At 36.9% G+C, this 17,701-nt stretch overlaps 1 protein-coding gene across 1 annotated transcript in view; it reads left to right on the top strand.

Moving 5' to 3' along the window:
* LOC120770240 (protein Wnt-5) overlaps positions 1–17,701 on the top strand; it is a 164,702-nt gene that overhangs the window by 85,586 nt on the left and 61,415 nt on the right. The window contains exon 3 of the mRNA XM_040097538.1: positions 15,743–15,827. Coding sequence (XP_039953472.1) covers positions 15,743–15,827 — 85 coding nt within the window. The remainder of the gene's footprint in view (positions 1–15,742; positions 15,828–17,701) is intronic.

Here is a 17,701-nt window from a genome sequence, read left to right as displayed (position 1 = left end):
TCATATTTGGCATAGTATTTAGGGACAGTCCTACGAACTTAGCAAAATACATTTTTTTAAAATATCCCGCGAAATTTAAATTACAATTGCCGGTAACTTTTTTGTCACAATATAATGAAGACATCGAATTTTCCTGACTTAAAAACTGTTGTTTATACAATTTATCAGAATCAATTCAAAATCATATTTTTTTTTTAATTTTTTGTTTAATTTGAGCTGTTTGTTTATTCAAGACTTTAAACTGAACCGGCGAGAAGTTACTTGGTTTCATCTTTCAACGATGTGCTGGTGACTGTTTATACTTACATATGTATATATTTTTAATAAGACGTTGGTGCCTATTAACGATCTGTCAACAAAGCCAGGACTGTGATTGATATTTCTTTTTCGAGTTGGTTATAACTAATACATATGTACCTACATATATGATTATGCAATCGTTCTACGGATTGGTGTGAATGATTGATCTGCGTCAGATTGTAGTGATCGGGTTTCAATTTCGAGTGTTTTATTTTATTTTGGAAATGATTTGTTTATATACCCCCAAATGAGTTGGAATGCCTGAAACCTTTAACTAGTTGAAAAAGTGTAAGCAATGCTTCGATTGTATTTACAGTTGCTGATTTGAATTTATGGGTTTACTTTACTTTTCAAAAGCAATTAACAGAATATTAAATTTTTTGTTCACGGAACTGTTTTTTGATTTTTGCTTAATTTTTTCGAGTTTTGCTTCATGAATCTATACTATTTAAGTATACTGACAATTTTCCATAGAATAACTTCCGGATTCAGTATTTTCACTTCTATAGTTCATTTGTGCACTACTTTGCTTTAGTCATCTACCTGAAGGGATATAAACGTATTAAAAATTCCTTGCAACTAATTTCGTTCATGTTGCAGACAATGCTTTTATAATTGTATAAAAACACTCTTGAAAATGTTTCTATTTTCGACATTAAGACACTTTAAACTCTTTTCGTGCCGGCTTGCCTTAACTTTCACTCCTTACAAACTTTCCGGCTGAAGCTTATACTAAAGTCACTTGTCAACATTCCAGCGTATAAATTTCGTAGAGCGAAAACAATTTAACGGCAACTTAGCCAGCTTGCTATAACAATTTCAAACTTAAAATAAATGCAACAAACAAATATTTACAAGCGCCCTTTGGAAGTATGTGCACACATGAGCACGAACCCTGCAGGAAATTGAACTTGTGTCTAACATGAAAATGAAAACATTTTATGAAATTGCATGAAATTATTTTTTGAAGGTAGGAATACCGTTACAGTCTACGAAAAAGTAAAAAATTAATATTTTTGAATTATTGCTTGAGAATGAATTTGAAAACAAGGTGATCACAGACTTAGCTACTTTGATTAAATTCATATTTATTTTGAAAGATAATACTTAAATGGATGAAGTATTCAATTTGAACAATTTTTTTAGAAAAAAAAATATTTTTGAATGAGAATGAAGTTATGTTTCATAATTATATTTAAAAAGGTTGTAGTTGACAATTTTTTTAGAATTTTTTTTTTGACTTTCTAAATGTTACGTTTGAAAATAAAATTTAGACAGTCTTCTGATACCGAAATATCTTTTCCGTAATCCAATTGTTTGCGAAATACTAATAATACCCAACTCAGAATTCTACCGAAAATCCTCTTTGTGTCACTTATGAAATTCTCCAAACTTAGCTTTGCATCTAATGGCGGAACAAGCACTAGTCACACCGGTCTTACTAGGATATACCCGCAGGAGCTTAAGCAACCTGGTAGCCATGTGAGCAGCAGCATGTTGCAAGTGGCAGACATGTGAGCGCTTTCAACAAACATACAAAATCTCAAATTAATTGCAGCACAACAAGTGCAAATGCTGCACATACACACACATTTGCACACAAACATACACACTTAGCCGTAAGTGTAGTACTCAAGCATCACATCCCTTAGAAAACCTAATCGTTAGTCCTTGCTGCAGCTTATTCACTAAACGTTGAGCTGCCAGTATGCAACTCAACCCTTTTGTAGCTTGGCATGCATGCCGTAAATCCCTGTGCCTTAAACAGCACAAATTCACAACTAACTGCCCGTAAAGCACTCACACATACACGCATATTTCTGTGCAGTTGTGCAAGCGCCCTTTTCCATTAATGCCACTGCTAATAACTAGCCTGATGGATATAGAACTGCGCGTATCTTAACATGTGTGCCCATGTGTGCGTCCATTATTCACTTTCCTTTTCCAAATTGCTTGCTTTTTATTAGAATTTCTGCAGCAGTTGCATGCAACACAAAACCTTCAGACTGTTAACTGTTGCATGAATGTTGACTTCGCAATTTCGTGTGGCAGTCAACTACAATTGATTCATGCTGCAGATGCGTGCATGCATGTGTGAGTGTGTGTGTTTGTTAGTTGATGTGTTGTAATAAGGCAATGCTATCCATTATAATCACATTAAACTTCGCTATGCGACACAAAGTAATTACAATTTCGGGCTTGTAATTGTTTTCGTATTTGTGCACGCCAACTTCTAGTCAACGCAAGTGAAGTGAAGTCTCTGCGAATTTCGGGGCGGTTTGAGTGATTTTTCGCTGGTTAAATTGGCCGTTTGCATGTTTGCTTAGTAGACGCCAATAACGAAATGGACATATTTGTAGATATATAGCCATTTTATAGGAAATATTATCCCGATAGTGAAGTGCTAAAATGCTCTAAAATCTATATACACCCTAAACGAGTTATTTATATTTTTTGTTTGTTTTTGAATAATTTGTGTAAAAAAATATGAATGTTTTCATAACATTTTACTAACTAAATTTAATAAAACTGAAAATTTAGTAAAAATAATAATACACTCATGCATGAATTGTGGATAGGTTTTTTCATTGTTTCATTGTTTTTTTAGCGGATACCTTCTCCCCATTTGAATGGTATGCCTTCGCTAAGTTGTCGTAGACGTCATCTAGCGGGAGGCCCGAGAAACATGCTGTTTTGACGGGGTCGGACCAAGGGTGAGGGGTGTGGGATAAGTGGGGTTGGTGGGGCATGCAAAGAGGTGGCCAGTGTCATGCGGGTAGTCATTGCACGCTGGACATATATTGGATATGTCGGGGTCTATTCTGGATAAGTAGGAGTTTAACCTGCTATAGTATCCAGAACGATTCTTATGACAGCGGGTTCTACGAACCGCAACTGACCCGGATTTTATCGGCCAATAGCTGTTTTTTCGGCGATCTAACCCCGTTTGGATCGGTGAGCATTAGTTTAAGTTTATCGTCTGCTGCAAGGCGTTGCTCCGTATCCTCCTGACTCGTATTGGCATTGAGTCCAACCAGGGCCAGGAGGAATTTTAATGCTGCGTTTGCACCAGAAAGGCAGCCATCCAAACTCCACCTCCGTCAGGTGTAATACATGCAATGGATGAAGCCATCTTAAGACCTGCTCAGGCCTTAAGACACACAGGGAGTGGACCACAAGTTACGTGGCGTCATGTTGCCTACGCACTACTGCAACCTTAGCCTCTCCGGCTGTGCAACCTGTACCTAGTTCTCGCACTGCGCCGACACCCCACCTGAGTGGCCAACAGAGGACCTCCACTGTCCATAGGAGCTCAAATAGGTTATGTGACTCCCATTCTGATCTGTCCTCTCCAACCTTAAACCCGCACTTTGAGATATTTTTTTATTGGTAAAAGAAATGTGATATATTGAAGATTTACAGTGTGGAGAGCTTTCAAAGTTCATGATGCTTCCAAGATAGGTCGAACTCCATAAAATTGCGAAGTAAAGAATTAAGGTATTACGGCAGTCTAAAGCTCTCAAGAAAGGCTATGTTTGGCAATTTATTCCGGGAGTTAGGGAAAAGTAATCGGATTTTTATCTGCAGGGCTTTGTCAGGTAAACAAATTTTAGAGTTTCAACAAATATCTTCTGAGACAAAATGGCGGCTATTGCGGCATGCTCGGGGGATCAAGTTTGTAAGGCCGTCGAAAAATTGATGTTGCTCTTTCGTTTCGGTCGTCGCAAAACATATTCAAATATTTATAATATTTAAAATTGGGAGCTATAAGCGCCAAAAGGCTCAATATTTTGAATAAAGCCCACAACACCCTGTGAAATTACTAGATAAGCAAGTAGTGAGAAACTAAAGCTATAAAATTAATAACATTTGCAGCCGTTGATCAATAAAAATTCAAGAACATATTTCAAGATGTGATTTTCCCTAGGCTTTGGTGCATCCCTTTAATATCTTTATGTTCCCTACAAACTCTTTTACAAACTCTTTCTATATAGTTCCTCTACTTTCCACTACATATAGCCTGCAATTCTCTGCATTTTTTCTTAATATATTAAAATTTTAACAGTATTTCCCACTACTGGGTGCATATTATCAATCTATAAGTGAATATTTTGCTGCCGCTGGTAAGTACAAAATTGATTCCTCCGTCTTTTCGATGACTCTTTCATTGGCAGTTTGTTCAGATGCTCCGAAAATTGGCAGCATAATTGAATTTTAACCCTTAGCAACACAATTCTACGACAATGACAGCCTGAATATTAGCACGCGCTTGCACATTAACATATATGTGTATGTATGAAAGTGCGGGCATTGATTTTCTTATACATTGTGTTACAGCACAAAACCCAATAAGCAGTGAGTTGCGGGCAATGGTACCAAAGTACTAATTGGCCTTTAAATTGGAATGGGTCGCGGGAAATAGTAGTGGATATTTCTTTTTACACAAATTGAACACAATTTTATTATCTACTCGTGAAGGTGATACAATTTAATCTAAGGTACTTAGGTTGTCTAAATAAATAATTTTGTAGTACTAGCTCCAATCATAATGGTAGTGGCTCGCTGGGTAACCACCAAAGCAGTTTCCTGTTCATATATAATAAAATGCTGATAAATGCCAACTGATAGACCAAGTAAAGCGCAGCTATTACACACACATACATACAGACATCACATTCACGCATGCTTTCGATAAAGTGTTGTCTACATACAGGCGCGTTGGCATGGCGTTTCAGCGCAATGGCAGAGAAAGTGATGAAACCACATTTACATATGTAGTTGTGTAAGTACATATATTTGCATATCAGCAGCAACAACTATACTGCATTCGCATTCACATTCACTGCACACTAACAACAGGACACACTCACTCATACAACTTAAAGTCAAGTAATTTCAATACAATGGGGGTCACAAGCCCCATACCCCCCTTTCCGAAGGCGTTTCATCAAACTCGCATGCATTCATCACTCAACCAAGCAAACGGATACGTCGCTGGAAGTTGATCTTGATTTTCTACTATTGATTAGCCGAGCGCCTACGAACGCACGCACGCACACGTATGCATGTGTGGGAGCAATGTGTGCTACATGCGCTCTCGGTACATACTCCTCGAATTTAGTCGCTTTTGCTTGCCATTGTGCGCAATTTAAATTTAATTTGACGCCGTGTTGCCGGGAAACGCGATAAGACAGGCGTTCTATTCATAACGGAAAACTCCTTTAGTCGCATACATCATTAACCTGATTGGAATTAGGGTTATTTATTGCTACACATGTACAAGTATGCGCCACTTTGTTGGTGTGCGCGATAACGGTAGTTCAATGGGTTCAGTGCGTGAACAAAGAACAGTGTATCTTGGGTTCGAATGCTTACTGTGGAAAAATTTTAAGTTGTGAGGAAAATAAAAAAAAAAAAACAAATAAAAAAGCGGGCGCCGGTTATCACCGCTTTTACAGTGCTTTTCAAATTGTAGGGCAGCATGGCCTTGCAATTAACAACCTTAATATTAATAATATACATACTATATCTCATACATATAAATATCATATATATTTCTGCAAATGTGCAGATACATATATGTATATATGTATTAGTATATATACATACTTGTATTTCTTATAGCAGCTCTCATTAGCTGTGAGTTCGCCTGAAGTTTCTACATGAAGCGTAGAGGTAAATAAAAAGTAAATGGGCAATGATTTCCGATGTTGTTGCTACGATAATGAAATTCTGAAGGGCCAATATATTTATGTTAAGTGCATTGAAGAGACGTACAATGAGTTTGTTCTTTATTATTTTATTTTATTTTTTACGTGAGTGGTTGTAGGCATGTCCGATTGCTATCTACAAAACATATCTGATCCACTTAGTTATGCGAAAAGGAGTGACTGCAATTAACTGAATGCATTGAGGTCGATATACCCAAAGATGCCAGATGCAGTGAATGCGACTTTTTGATGTTATCTTGCGAGAGGCAAATACACATGCAGAAAATTAAACTTTTAGACTCCATTTCTCCATGTATTTTAGTATTTTTCTTGTTTCAAAGTTTGAATTGAAATATATATCCATTTCGAGATTCCCTACTTTGTTGAAGAAAAAACACAGAAACTACAAATTAAATGGGGAATGTTTATTATCATTCACAAGAACATTCTTTGGCATTTATTTTTTGAAGATTATCTCTTTCAATTGTTGGCCCTAGCTATGTCTCAGATGATCCATCAATTGAGTCCAATTTTCGATGACCCTTTCGTTTCAACTGGTAACAGGCGAATGGTGTTGGTGGCCAATCGACCAGCCCAAAACGTGGAATTATCTGCTCACCGAAGTTTTCTCTCAAAAAATTCATTGAGATTTCATTGTCGGTTACATTCTCACCGGAATCATTTTTGTAGAAATATTGACCGATGATTCCACCGGCCTAAAAACTACACCAAACCGTTGTTTTTTTTCTGGATGAAATGGCATCACTTGAATCTCTTCAGGCTGCTCCTCGTCCCAAATGCGGTAATTTTGCTTGTTTACATACCCATTGAGCCAGAAATCGGCCCCATTGCTGAAAGAAACTTGGCTCGAAAACGTCGGATCTTCTAGGAACTTTTCAAGAGCCCACAGAGATCAGAGAATTTAAAGTCTACGTCATCTAACAGAAGGCCCAAGAAAGGTGCTGTTTCGACGGGGTCGGAACAGAGGGATAGGTGTTAGATGAGTGAGGTTGGTGGAGCATGCAAAGAGGTGTCAGACGATGGTTGTGCCATACGTTTTAAGAGAGGTAGAGGGACAAAAAATTCAATATCTTTGGAATGGTATGAATGAACAAAAACTTTTTTGCAGATTATTAAAGGCGAATATTTTCCGCCTTCTGTCACATATTTTTCAGTTTTTTTTAGCGTGAAGAACATCTGAAAAATTTTAATTGCTTAACAAAAAATTATGTAAAGTATTGTTATTTAAAAAAAGACCATGAAAAAATATTTATAATATAGCACGAAAATTTATCTTTGACTTCACAAAATTTCATCAATTTATCTCTGGTAGTTTATGAGAAAATAATTTTACAATTGTATCATGCTCTAAATTTCAGCCTTCAATAACTTTAACAAAAAATAATAATTTTGATGAAATATTTATATCTCGGGGTATGCGTCTGGTCCCCTTCCTAATGAACTGCTAATTTTCTAAATCGGAGATTTTTCGAAATTTTCATGGACCACTTAACCTGGTTTGACCCTGCTATCGTTTCTTCACTGCGTGCTGAAAGTGGTCTATTCGGTCGAATATTATCCGAAAATGATTGCTGGGCCTCCAAATGAGTGATGGCGTTGCTAATAGTATGCTCAGTAGGCTGATTATGTTGACAACAATTTGACCGAAACGCGCGAAACACAATATTTAAAGAACGTGAATTTTTGTAATAAAAGCGTTATTTTGGCTTAAGTCTTTCCATGAAGAGATGCCAAACAATACTGCGCAAAAATACCATGACAGCTTGACACGACTCATGCGCCATCTTTCAAGATACGGTTTTTGAAAAAAATGCCTCTAGTTGGATAACCCGTTATATATGACGAGACGAGATGAAATCAGGGTGTCTTTGAAAAAGGTGGGCTTGGGCCGGCCCTCTAATAGGTTCAATTTATATATCTCCGAAGCCACTAAAGCTACAACAATCAAATTCGCGCAAACGTTATAAGAACTCCTACCGCCACTGTGAAAATCAATAAAATCGGATGGTAACCCACTTACTCCCCATATAACGGTACTATTAAAAATCACTAAAAGCGAAATAAATAAGTAACTTAACACGAAAGAGACACTGAGTTTTACCTACGAGATGGTTTCTTAAAGTTTTCAAAAACTCAATTTACTTAATTCTCAGTAGCTTTTTAGCCATAAACTTAAATAAGCAACAAACTTAATGTGTTTAAAGTTTCAGCATATCAGCAGCTCATGCATTTAATCTCCAAATTTCCACTGGTTTACTATTTCATTTTAAAATTCATATGAAACACAATAATTAAACAAATAATATCAAATCAATTTGCAAATATTTCCCAGCTACTCCACAAACAAATTCAAATAAAATGCAAAACACTTTTCAATAATTTGTTGAATTTATTTCACAATCGTGCAAATAACAGTGAGTGCCTTTAATAAATATGTAAATATAGCATAGCCGACATAAGCACTTTTAAAAGCAAACATATGCAGTGCGGCATGTTTGCTTCCTGCCTGACTTGCGGCAACATTGCATTAGCACACACTTACACAAACACACATCAATACTCATACGCATGCACAGGTTTGCTGCAATAACAACGTAAATGAATTTGAAAAAAATATTTTGTAGCAACAAAAAGCTCTCAGTAAAATGAGCACATTGTGGCATAAAATGTGTGCAACGCTTCCGCCGAAACGAACTTCTATTTGATAAACTAATTTGAATTTAAATTTAAATTAAAAATTTCTAATTGAACGCACAACGCACCATGCCGCAACGTAACGCAGCGCGGTTGGTGGCAGCAACGGCGGCGTATTTCGCAAGCAGCCTCGAGCTATGTGGCCAAATGCCTAATATATTACGCTTTTGGGTGGGTGGTTTGGTTGGCTGTTGGTGAGTGCAGTCTGCGCGACAGTTAGCGGTAAACGTGCGTACACGGGGGTGCATGCATCAGCCGAAAGAGATACCGTAAATATATAATTGCAAAATGCGGCGTGACGTTAGTTGTTAGTGGCCAAGGGTTGGAGGGGAAATGCAGATGCATATTTATGATTCGGTAATGCAGCTGAGTTATTGTTGCTTTGGGGCACATACAGATAATGCGATTGCAATTCATTACAATTGCTGTTGTTGTCGTTGTTGTCGTTGTTGACGAGCTGGCATGTGTTGCCTGTGTGTATGGTTGCACGCACGCCAGAAAGTAAAATTTTATTCGCAAAATAGATTTCTTGGCTTCGTTTTGTTCTTGTTGCTTTTGGTTGCATGCAAAATTTAAGCCTTTGTGTCACAGCGATTTTCATTTTCATTCGGATTTTTATTACATTTCGGGCTTCAGTTTCAGTTTCGATAGCAAGTTGTTGTTTTTTGCGCATTGCGCGGTTGAACCGTCGCTTTTTGTGAATATTGCGAAATTTTATATGTGCATACATATGTTTGCATATTTTAAACCCTTAAAAATGTATATTAAGTTTGCTATGAAGTTTTTAAAAATCAAAGTGAATCGTCGGAGACCCTTTAAAATATTGATTTTTATGACCAGCATGACGAGCTGAGTGGATTCAACAATGTCCCTTCAGTCGATCAGATTTCGAAATATCGATCTGAAATTTTGCACATGTTATTTTCTCCCTAAGAAGCGTTTAATTAGTAGAAACTGCCGACATCGGTCCACTATAGCATACAGCTACCATATGAGCTGAACGATCGGAATAAAGTGTTTGTATGGAGACATTTGTCATGGAGTATAACCTAAGGCAACGGTGCAAACTCCAAAGAAATAAACTGGTAGACCAATAAGCCACGCATAGACCAGTTTTAGTCCTTTGCGATACCAGATGGAGTTCAGTTGCTAAGTCCAAGAGGAGTAGTCATTCTTTAGGATGCCTACGCTATCGATACTTCCTCCAGTGTATCATTCCGTGGGAACCCCAGATGCTTACAGTGTAGTATTGTCAATGGGGGATAAGTACACAAGAACTGTTCCATAGTTTCCCTGGTGCTCTGCTCTAGACATTGCCTGCAGCCTTCACCTTCCGTCAGACAAATCCTGCGGGCGTGTGTCGCCAACAGGCAAAGTAGTTAGTATTCCGATCATTCCTACAGTCTCTTCTATTGAGTGACAATAGGAATTGTGTTTACTTCCGATCTATTGTTTTGCACATGACTTTTGCAGTTTTGCACCTAGGTAGCCCGTTCTAATAGGTTTTGATATTCTTTGCCATGCTTCTGTCGAGATCGTCATATAGATAATGCATAGATTTCCCAATGTTGATCACGTTTTCGGATTTTAGCCGTACACCATTCTTGGCATTCTCGTCCACTATTTCATTGCCCTCGATACCTTTGTGGCCTGGCACTGAATTGAAGTGAAGTTGCTTGCTTCTGATAACACTTTCCAGCATTTTTGGCATTCTCGTCCACTATTTCATTGCCCTCGATAACTTTGTGGCCTGGCACTGAATAGAAGTGAAGTTGCTTGCTTCTGATAACACTTTCCACTTGCCGTCCTCCAAATCGTTTAATATGCCAAATATTTTCATTTTAAGAATTATGTACTATTAAAAATATTATTGTACAAGACGATTTGTGGAAACCTAGCTGCTCTTCAAAAGATTTTACGCATACTTGCCAATTTGTGGATCAGTCTGTCTATTTTGCGGAAAGTTGCCCCAAAGTTCATCACCAACCGTCCCTTAGATGAGAGCTCACCTGATCTAGCTAACTGGACAAGACAATCAATACAAATAGTTAAGTTCTTCACAAATTTCACATTTAACTAATAAGAAATTTACACAGATTTGCTGATAGAAAAATATTTTTATATCTCATTGAGTCGCCCCAAGCGAGCTTCGTAATGAAATCTTGACCGATTTCGTAATTTTAATAGATACACTTTTAGTGCAAACAATATGAGACCTCACTACGATCTATAATTTTACAGGTAGAAGATAAACTACTATATCTTGAACTGAACTTTTTAGTTTTTGAAATTTGCCTTGAAGCTTTTATTTACATCGAAAGTCCAGAATTTACAGTTTTTCCACTCATTATTAATAGATATTTCAATAGTGTTCCAATGGTGTAACAACTCAAATTCACTTTTGCTGTTTTTCCAAAAGATCAGTTGTTGTCTATAAGGACTTTCGGTGTCCTAAAGTTCAAACGTTTCAAAGGTTGCCAACTTACTAAGCTACAACTGACTTAGTATCGTAATAAATTGGTTTCTTGATAATTTTTAAAGGCTTTAGTAGGTTTCAGAATCGGAACGCTTTACACAATAGAAATATAGAATGAAATCTGTTAAAGTCGTATTCTTCCTGAAAGCATTTCAACTAGTTTGGTCCCACTAAGCACTAACGAATAATACTTTATGTTTGTTATATAATATGTAATGTTAGTCTACCAAATTTATAAGTTAGCTATAAAGGCCGGCGGAGGACATATGGAGAGAGAGAAATAAATTTAGGGAACAGTGATTGGAAAATATAAAGTATAATTTCCTTAATAATTTTCCTTTCTTACTAATATATATACAAATTCTCGTTATCAAGAAACAGAATAGAGATTAACAACTGTAAGCTGGAATATTAATCTTTATTCCAGATATCTACAAGAACTCAAAGCTTATCATGTCAATTGAAGACCTATGCTGAAACTCCGTGTATGCCTCTTATTATAGAGTAATGCCATTAGGCAGTTAGCAAATCAGTAGAAAATCTTAAGCAAAATCCGCTCCTAAATGTATGCCTTTAATTTATTGAAGTATAACTTTGGGGGCAATTAAAATTTTCACAAAAATTTAAAAAGCACTTTTGCGCCGAAAAAAAGTCAGAACAAAAAAAGCTTTTCATGTGAATGCACGTGCTGCATTTTTTCACTTTGTGCCACACCGACACCCCTTCATTTGCATAACACTTGCACATTAATTAAACCGCCTGTTATTATGCAACGCACCGCCATGCGAACTCATTTGCGGCAAAAAAGTAGACACTTCAGAAACTCACTTCAGGCAATTCTGTCACCACTCAATGCCTTTCATTGCATACGCTTTTATATTGACGGGTGTGAGTGGGTATTTTTTCGGCCTTTGGCAACAGATTTTTTTCGATAACGGTCGCTTTTTGTCTCTTTATGCATTTTCAAAATGCGATTACTTGATACTCAAACCCACTTACCGTTAGCATGCGCCAGCGTTCAAGCTTTAAATAAAGCTTTTTTTGTTGCCATAGCTATGTTGCTATTGTTTTTGCTGTTGTGTGCAACCCTTAAAAAGGCGCGAGCAGCCACTCATTTGAATACACTCAAGTGTCCACTTCAAGTGTTTGTGATGTGGCAACACATGCGAAAGAAAAAAGCACTGAAATTGAATTGCACTTGCAACAGCTGCAACGCAATAAGCAGGCAGAACGCCATGCAACATACATGCATATTGTTGGTGGTGCCATAAAATGCATTTGCTTGCAACAGTTGGGTGGGCTGAGTGCCGTTGCTTTATCAGCAAAACAAGCATTCGTACTATTAGTGCCACCGAACTGTACCGATAACTGTAAATTGTTGCAAGCAAAAAGTACGAAGTGTTTAAAGTGCGAATATTTATGCCACTTTATTTCACAGCAAATTACACAAAAAGGCCGGCATGAAATATGCGCAAACATTTGCACACATTCAGCTAATAAAAGCGCCGTGTCTGTAGTGTGTGTAGTTGACAATTAGTATGTTGCAAGCATGTGCATTTTACTTCAAATATGTATGGCTGTGTGTGTAATGTGAGCTGACATGCTCATTCGCCCGAAACTATGTACTACATGGCACAACATTTCCGCATGCCGCACAGCTCACGCTAACGGTAATGCGAAGCTTTGTGTGTCAGCTTGCCGCTCTTGGCACTCAAGTAAATAACTTTTCTTTTGCTAGTCTTTTGGCAGTGCCGTCACAGCCATTTAAGTTCGCATACATTTAAAATTCACATACCAACACGCACACAAACACAAGTAGGTGCATATTTCCATGAGTGCATGTGTTTGTGTGGCTGCCTTACTTTCTTATGTGTAGGAAGCAATGCAGTAACCCAGGTCCAAAGTAGCCACTACTCATATTCAATATTTGCATTCAAAATTTGAGTACATTAACTGCAGACAATCGCTTTGTCGGTGCGTCAGTGTGTTGGTGCGTTGCTGACTTGGCGATTTCGCCTTTGACTGCCATATTTGCATACGCGTCCATTCGTTCAATGCATGTATGTAAGTCTAAAGGTTTTTAAGGAATTTGTCATAAATTTAAAAGCTTTTTCTCATTTCACACTGCCTGCGTATAAGTATGGGACATCCAGACTGTTACTGATTTTGCTGATTTAGCAAAATCGCTTTAATCTAGCAAAAAGTTATGCATAATTTGCAATTTGTGCTTGAGATTGAGATTTATTGAATTTATTAGCTAAGTTTTGTGCTGAGAGAGGGAAGTATTTGGTATTTGTAGTGTATGTTGACTTCTTATACTCAAATGTAACCACAGTAAATAACCTGATCTCATATAGATAAACACACGATTTAAAGGGGTTATATGGGTTTCCTCGGGTAAAAAACAATCAAAAATTTTATCTCGTATAAATTAAATGTTTTATAAAAATTATTTATTGTTACAAATTTACACCATTGACAAAGAAATTCTGAAATTTTTGGTAACAAATATTTTAAACTTGGCCATTTCGACGAGATTTCCGGTGGCCCCTCGGAAAAAATACGCCCGCGTTGACAGAATAACTCCTTTCAGGATCAGTTAAAGTGAAAACATACGTGTTTCACTTGTAGTTAAAACTTTGTTCATAGAACTTGAACGAAGGAAAAAAAAACTCAAAATTGTACAGACATTTTTACAAAAAATGTAAAATTTCGCGACTTTTTTTTCAAATAGTTGTAATCGAAAAAAAAAAATACTTCGTCCAAGTCTTTAAGAATTGTATCTCAAAGATCTGTATAAAATTGTATGATGATCGGTTTAGTAAACCCTGTTGGTTCAACTTATACAAAATATAGGATTGTCAATAAGAAGCTTTTCGGTATATGACTTTGATAAAAATAGTTTCAAAGACCAGATGTATAATCATAAAATTGAAGGTTCTTTAATATTTTTATTAAGAGACGTACTTTAACTAAGATACTTTTCTTCAGATAAAGAACTATATTTACTAAGGAAGGCTAACTCATAATCAAAAGTTGGTTACAATCATAATAATACTTCAGTCGCGGCAGAATAAAATGAGTTCCCTTCGAAATGGCGTTAGCGCTTTGGCGGATGAAAACTTTAAATTTTGATATAACTTTTTGAAGTATCAAACATAAAGTACCACATTCAACGTCTCTGTCACAGAGTTGAAAGAAAACCAAATTTACAAACAATTTTGGGCTCTTGGCTTTGCTTTCCATCTCTTATCACTTTATAAATTAACCTGCTGGTTAAAAACCTCGTTTTGACAGCTTTTTTCAGAAAACATTAAATTATACATTGAGTAACTACTTAACGATCAAGAATGAACCAAACCAATTATAGATATCCTCTTCTGTTGTGAACCGATTTCTAGTTACGACATTTGGCGTCAACCGGAATAAATGGTAGTTAGGTCGAACAAAAACTAGATTATAGGTAGGTCCAACCAAACTTTCCAATCGCTGTTTCCCAAAAAGTTTTTAACCGAACTTATAACTTGAGCCCAAAGGTTGTCATGGTTCGGGCGTTTATCAGCAATCGCTTCAAGTTGAGTTATTGTTGTCGGTTAATGCTTTCATTTTCCTAACCTCCCATCAAAACACGATGACTTTCCATATGGACTACACTTATAGCTGCACAGCTGTTTCGTTTCCTAGAATGTTCTTGTGGCCTGGAACTCAGTATACGTATAGCCACTTTCTAAGCTTCTAAGGTCATTTTCTGATGTATTGCGAAGTGACCTTTTGGCTTTCGCCGGTTTTCTGTCGATACGGATGTGCGTTGTTCGGAATCCCAGCTGCCTTCCTGACTGCAAAGGCTTCCACCTAGCAGCACTGCGTAAACTTGAAGGCAAAATGTAATGGATCCTGGCGCCCACTATATCAGCCATTTTAGATCCGTCTGTGAAGATGTTGCAAGTTTCAATGTTGCTTATAGTGCATTGGATTAAACTGTTTCATCATATAAAGATACTTTTGATGCAATCTTTCCTAGTTTGGTGTCATATTAGCGAGCATGAGACCACTTAAACATGTCTAACAAGTACAAATGAGTTTTTTAAAGCTCGAAAAACATAGTTTGAAAATTTGGCGTCGCAATTATTTGCAGACGAGAGGTCGGTTTCAAGTCCAAAGCTTTAAAAAGATCTCAAACTCAAGAACATTAACTTTCCAAAGTATCCTCAAATATTGGAGCAATGGAGGAATAATCAAGTTACGCTATTTCTAGGCAAAACGCACGAATATAATTATTTACAGATTTTTTCTGTACCAATGATACTTAAATTTTTAATTTAGTCAGATTTATAAATTATAATATATTTTTTCTCAATTTTTTATATGGAACATTATTTTAGCACCAAGATAACACAAACTTTAATAATTATTCTTTTAAGATATTACTATAAGAAATTAAACCCATTATGAAAACCACATTATATTAAAATTTAGTGCCTAATGCTTACTAATTATTATGAATATTACCTTAATAGTCGTTTTTTTTGTTTGCTTACAGGAATGTCAATTTCAATTCAAAAACCTACGCTGGAATTGCAGCACAACAGACGATAATACCGTCTTCGGCCCGGTAACAGGATTGGGTAAGCCGAAAATCATTACTTATTATAACTGAAAAACGTAAAGCATTCAAAGTGAACCGAAATAAATCATAGATAATCGCCCTGTGCCACTTATCCCTTTTGAAAATCTAAACTCTTACAACCATTTAATGCCACAAACTGTTCTTGCAGCACAACTTTGGCCCGAAACACAACAATTTATCAAATTAAATTATTATGATCAACTCATCAAAAGGCAAAATACCTAAATTATTCTAATCAATTTTAATTTCGTTAACCAACAAAGAGATTCACTGCTACCTGTGCGCGTGAATTAGTGCGCGCGTGTTTGTTGCTGTTGTTGCGTTTGTATCCACGCTCGTTTGTCGGCTCGTTCGTTTGGCTTCTAAGTTTGACTTAATTAAATGATGAATATTATTTCCTGTCTGCAAAGTTACGCTCAAAACAATCAACAAGCGAAAAGCCAACAACAACAACAACAATAAGCAGATAATAAGCAGTCACAAGAGGCAACACAGCAACAAAAAGGCTATCGTTTGGTGGATATGTACAACAAAAAGCGGCGGCACAAGCACAAAATCTGCATTGTTTGCCCTTTTCGGGCAGCCGCCAGTGACGGGAGAGAACTTTGGGCCAAGCTCCGGGTCTGGTGGGTTAGCGTTTTAAAATAAACTTCCAAATACTTTCACCGGCCGGGAGTGAGCACAGCTTATCTAACATTATGATCTTGCAAGATGGGGCGGCGTGTGTTTGATAGTGCCGCAGAGTAGCTTCATCGAGTTGAAAGGATAATGAAATGGAGCTTTAGAGTAGGGAGAGCAAAAATGTCACAGTACAGCAGTAAAGTGTGCTTCTTCAGGTATACTGCGCTGCGGGGCTGCATCTTGTGCAAATTGTCAAGAAAAGTCGAAGTTTTCGCTGCGTACACACGCGCTCCGGTGTTATTTGCAACTAATATTGCTCCTTGAGCTGCCGCTCTTTCTCTCTTAATGACTTTGTTTGGCTTTGTGCGTACCTGCTGTTGTCTGTCTGAAATCTCGTGCCTAACTGTGTTCCTTAGACTTGTTTGTCCATTGCTTGTTTTCGGTTTATTGTGCTGCCTTAATTGATTTGACGCTATTATATTGTTGTTTATTGTGTTGTTGCTGTTCTTAGTTGCTTCTGTCTATTCAACTTTCTACAGTTGTGTGCAGCCGGCCACTTTAATAAATTAATTAAAAGTTGAGATTTTAAAGACTCAAGTTGACATTGTCAACGTATTTAGTGCGGAACACTAATACAATCACAAATATGACAGACATTTGCACAACAACTACAGTAAGGTGCGCAATTTCATTTAGTTGGTGGGAAAGTTGATTTAGTTCGTCGCAAATTTGAGTGGAAATTAAGTTGGCTTAGAAGCTTTATAATTGAAATTTGAAAGGTCTTGAGCGCTTAATATAAAATATGCTGTTGCTATATTTGTGGTAGGTTGCGGTAAAAGTTGTGCCGCGCTGAGCAAATTATAATTGATTTGATACAAGATTTGGTGTTGAAATTCAAGAGCTGGGTGTTTGGATTTGGCTCGGTGAGTTTCGGGACTGAGTGTAATATCTTTGCCTTACGTCAGATGTTTGGAGAAGTATTTAGCAGTGCTCTTATCTTATCAGAATATATGTATATAATATATATTAGGGTTAAGTTAGGTTATACTGTCTGGCTGTCACGTCATACAAAAGCCTACAGGTCTTTTGTAATGCCAAATGGAGGTTCAGTATAACACTCGTTGAAGTTCCCTATCCTATATGCTTTTGCGTCACTGTTTTGTGAAATTATAGAAATACTTCATATTCAATAGTTATATTGCACCTATGCCCTTCAACTGAGGAGCTCCTAGATTTTTAAGATGAGTTCTA

This window comes from Bactrocera tryoni, chromosome 3, assembly GCF_016617805.1.
Source record: "Bactrocera tryoni isolate S06 chromosome 3, CSIRO_BtryS06_freeze2, whole genome shotgun sequence".
In the NCBI taxonomy this organism is placed as follows: domain Eukaryota; kingdom Metazoa; phylum Arthropoda; class Insecta; order Diptera; family Tephritidae; genus Bactrocera; species Bactrocera tryoni.
This window is presented reverse-complemented; position numbering and strand designations above follow the sequence as displayed.